Source organism: Rhea americana, unplaced genomic scaffold, assembly GCF_003343005.1.
Source record: "Rhea americana isolate MKP2758 unplaced genomic scaffold, rheAme1 scaffold_294, whole genome shotgun sequence".
Taxonomy (NCBI): domain Eukaryota; kingdom Metazoa; phylum Chordata; class Aves; order Rheiformes; family Rheidae; genus Rhea; species Rhea americana.
In genome coordinates, this window is record NW_028186417.1 from 668,091 (window position 1) to 672,581 (window position 4,491).

The window sequence follows — 4,491 nt, forward strand, 5'->3', positions numbered from 1 at the left end:
AGCCCCCTTTTTGCCCTTTTTTTGCCTTTTTTTTGCTTTTTTTCTTTCCTCCCTGGGAAAAGAGCTGCATGTTTCTGAGCAGCCTCCCCTCATCTTCTTTTTTTTTTCTTTTTCTTTTTTTTTTTTTTTTTTTCCTTTTTTTTGCTTTTTTTCTTTCCTCCCTGGGAAAAGAGCTGCATGTTTCTGAGCAGCCTCCCCTCATCGCAGGGCCTGCAGGAAAACACAGCAGCAGCAGCAGTGCGCGGCTCGGCGCAGGAGAGGCTCTCACCGTGGGGCACCCGTCCCCACGTGCCGGGAGCGGGGCACGGGGCTTAGCCTTCCTCGCCCTCCCCTCCTCTTTCTCACGGCAGCCCGGGTGCACTCAGGAGCCTCCCCAAGTCCCCTGGGTCTTCAGCCCTCATCTGTCGGGAGCGTTTCCCCAGAGAAGAGCTCAAGCACTTATTTTATTTATTTATTTTTTAATCTTTCTCCTCCTCGGAGGCACCGAAACCTGAGCCAGGTGGCGTGAGTATTTTTGCGCGGCTTCCTTAGCGCGGCCTCCCCCGACGCGGTTCCGTCCCCCCCAGCGACGCGGGGCCGTGCCGAAAGCCTCGCTTCAGCTTCCCGAGGGATCCAGCAGCTGCGAGCTGCCCGTCCGCGCCCGGGTATGCGGCGTCGGCTCATGTTCGCCGCGCTGCCTGCAAAGCCAGCCGGAGCCCCTCGCGGCGGCGGCGGCGGGGCTGGCGGCCCGGTCAGCCTCGAGCCCCGAGGCAGGGGAGGCAGCTTGACGTCCTCAAGCGAAACGAGGCCTGTTCTTGCCATTCACCCAAATCCCCCTGCCGTGCCGAGGCAACGCGGGGCCCGCTCCGGCGCCCTCGCCCAAGGGGCCGTCAGCGCGGCCGAATCTCGGCTGCCGGGCAGGGGAGGAGCAGGCGGGGCTGGAGGGCGAGCAGCTGGGTGGCAGGCACCCACCGCGCGGGGCAAAGCCCCCAGCAGCGCTCCCGGGTGGGTCCGTCGTGCCGGGGAGAGCGCCTCCGTGCAGCCCTTCCCTGCAAGGATGTCCCCCCTGAAAGCGTAGCCGCAGGGTTGTGTTTGAAATCCAGGGAGATCACATCCCAGAAAAATACTTTGGTAGGTCAGCGTGCGATGAGTGTAAGAGTCGCGAGGGTCGGCTGCTCCTACAGCCTCCCCGCAGAGAGGCAACGCTGGGCGACGTGGGGACACCCGTGCCCCGCGTCTGGGCGCCAAGGGTTTCGGTGCAGACCTTCGCACTGAGAGGGAGAGCAGTCGCGCGTGGGCGAAACGTGGCGCTGGGGAAGCCAAGACACGTGGTCAGTCATGTTTCATGATCGTGTTTCTTCTAAGCAAAGAGCAAAAGGCAACTTAATGCTAAGTGTTACGGGGGGAAAAAAGGGTACTGTGAGTCAAGGACACTGTCATTTAAATCGTAGGACTTGACTTCTCTGGTTAAATTAGGGGCTTAAAAATGACACTAAGCCAAAAGGATGTTCGAACTGGTTATAAAACACGGTTTGGGTTTTTCTTTGTTGTGCGTTCCCTTGGACTTGTACGCTAAAAAGCTCAGCATCTGTTTCAAAGTAATAATTTGAATGCTTTACTTGGCAATCAGACTTTGATGCACCAGAAATCATTTTAGAAGATAACATGACACCAATTCACATTTTCTTTATCAGATTAAAAAAAATGGGCAAGTATTTCAGAGCAGCTGCTGAAGGATGCAACTAGGTATCAGAATGCCACAGATATCTGGAGCTTCATGGCTCTATTTTTGTATTTCTGCATGTGCTGGCTTTTTTTTTCCCTTAACAGTAAGAGCATGTTCTTCTCAATATATACAGCCTTTCCTCTGAAATAACGCATGCTTAGTGTTTTGTGCTCTCATTTCGGGCCAGCAATTGCTTGACACACGTTATATTTTCTACCTGAGGTCTGACCATAGTACAACTCTTTATTCCTGCTTACCTGGGAGGCCCTAACCCTGCTTCCTCATCAGTCTGCCCAAGAAATGTGCTTTATTTTCTCAGGCCAAGCAAGAGTCAAGCTGGGACTTTCCGAGCTGGCCAGGCCATGTCAGCTTGGCTTGGCCGGCAGCTGGTGATGGCGCCCATCTTGCCTCCTAGGGTGACACCGATGGTGTCCGTATGAGTGATACCAATGTCCAAGCCAGTCTCTAGAAAGCGATCCCATTTCTACCAAGCAGAAGTGAGCCCTCAGCACGTACTTATTTTCTAGGAGGGTGGGGAGCTGAAGGCTTCYTGAACATTAGTGTCATTTAGCATCTCAGCAAGGTTGGGTCCTTTGTCAGCCGGAGCTGCAAAATCTGAACTTTCTATTTCGGAGGGAGCTTGGTGCTGTTGCAGCATCGCTCTGGAGTTGTTACCTGTTCTTGCTTTGATGGATGTGACGTTGTGTGAATGGAGCTGACGTTTTACAGAGCAAGACATGATCTGCTCACAGTGCAGGAATCAGCAGGGGATGTGTGTGTGCATGCGTGTGGATCCAGAGCGGTCGGTGGCCCTTGGCCTCAGGCTGGTTCAAGGGGTTGTGCCCGGTTCAGATGTGCCTCATCCCCTGCTGTTATGTCAGAGGGAGCCTTTTGCTGTGGTAGTCGAGGAGGCCTCAGGAGCAAATATAACTGTCCTGCTCATAAGAGGAAGCCCTCTCTGGCTAGAAGTAATTTCTTAAGGTTATCAAGGGATAAGAGGCCCCAAGTTCATTTAAGGAAAAAAAAACAGTACAATCAAAACTATGCTCAGTGAAGCAATGAAAATCTGCATGCAAATTGCCTTTCCAGATTAGTAAGTGATGATTCAGTGCAAAAGCAAGACATGTGAGGGTAGGAATTTAGATAGAGTGAAGGGTAGGAAGGACCTAATATTTCCCAACGGGGCTGCTGCCCAGCAGATAAAGAGCCTTTTCCTACGTCCTTTTGGTAGGAAAGACAGCAGGAGAAGTCACGTATGAACGCTGCAGTTCCTGAGCCACAGGCCAGCGAAGGATCGGTTCTTGCAGCCTCAATTCCCGAGGAAGTCCAAAAAAGGGTGCTGAAGTGAGGCTTTTATGGATATGTTGGTTGGCAGACTTTCTGAAACGCGGGGCATCCGGTGGCCTGGGAGGGAATTTCTGAGCACCCCTCAGCACTGGAGACCGTTTGGCCATTCGTTTTAGGAGCCCTACATGCAGGCGAGCAGCGGTGGCCAGCCCTCGAGCTGGGGAAAGCCGCTGGGGGTTGGCGAAATACCCGCTTTTCGGTAAGCTTCTCTGTCTGGGTTTGCCTCCCTAGGCCAAGTTCACCGAGGACTGCAAGTTCAGGGAGCGGTTTCAGGAGAACAGCTACAACACGTACGCCTCCGCGGCCCACCGCAGCGAGCGGTCGGGGAGGGAATGGTACGTGGCCCTCAACAAGCGGGGCAAGGCCAAGCGGGGCTGCAGCCCCCGCGTGAAGCCCCAGCACGTCTCGACCCACTTCCTCCCGCGCTTCCGGCTCGTCGAGCAGCCCGAGCTCGCCTTCACCGTCGCTGTCCCCGAGAGGAAGAAACCCCCGGCCCCCGCTCCGGCGAAACCCCCGGCGGCCACGCCGCGCAAAAATCCCGCTCCCGTCAAATACCGCCTCAAGTTTCGCTTCGGGTAGGCGCTGCGCGGGGGAGCTGCTCGGCCGGGGCCGGGGCGGCCGGCGTGGGAAAGCCCCTGCCGAATCGCCGCGTGGCGGTCAGGAGCAGGACCTGGAGCCCCGCACCGAGAAGGCCCTCGCTGCGGTTCAGAAGGACGTGGGAAGGCTTTCGGTTTTGCCTTAAATAGCTTCCTTGGGTGTCTGTTTTGGTTTTTACTGTCCAAAGCGTTGCAACTGTACTGTACCTTTGGAAGCACAGGCTGGAACTACTTAACTTTTGCTTTCCAAAGAATAGACTTGTGATATAGAGAAAATATTTTATCAACTTTTGGTTAATTTTGTTGCTGAAAGAAGCAGAAAGGTACCTCTATGATGAACTTATTTTCTTACCTTATTTTAGCTGATGACACTTGTGACAATCATTTGCGTACAAGAAATGTGTTCAGCACCAACATATTACATACATTTTTTTTTCTCTTGCATCTCTGCTTTGCTGCACTTTTTACTTCTGACCGTACCTCAAACACAGTAGATGCAGGTCTGCCAATTTAAAAATCTAATTTCTTTACTGTTATGAATAAACGTCTCACTTCCAGAACAAAATAACAAAACTAAGCCCAACACATTCACCTTATTGGTGGCATTGGGTGGCGAGGGTAGGGGAGGTCTAATCCTCTTTGGCAATACTTTTTCCTTCCTCCCCCTGCCAAAGGTTTCAAGTCTGGGGAGGGGAATTTTTCCCTAGAAAAGCAACCCTGACCCTCGTCTTGTCTCTCCTACTCTTTCTTGAACAGCTGGACGAGTAAGTCTTATTCTGTCATCAAAGTATCCCTGGGAAATCTGTGTTTAAAATACCTCTGTCATGACCCTGTAGCATTCCT

At 53.1% G+C, this 4,491-nt stretch overlaps 1 protein-coding gene across 1 annotated transcript in view; it reads left to right on the forward strand.

Annotated features, from left to right (window-relative positions):
• Positions 1–3,631, forward strand: part of FGF5 (fibroblast growth factor 5) — an 8,523-nt gene extending 4,892 nt beyond the window's left edge. The window contains exon 3 of the mRNA XM_085309241.1: positions 3,284–3,631. Within this exon, the coding sequence (XP_085165367.1) occupies positions 3,284–3,631 (348 nt within the window). The remainder of the gene's footprint in view (positions 1–3,283) is intronic.
• Positions 3,632–4,491: the final 860 nt, after the last annotated feature.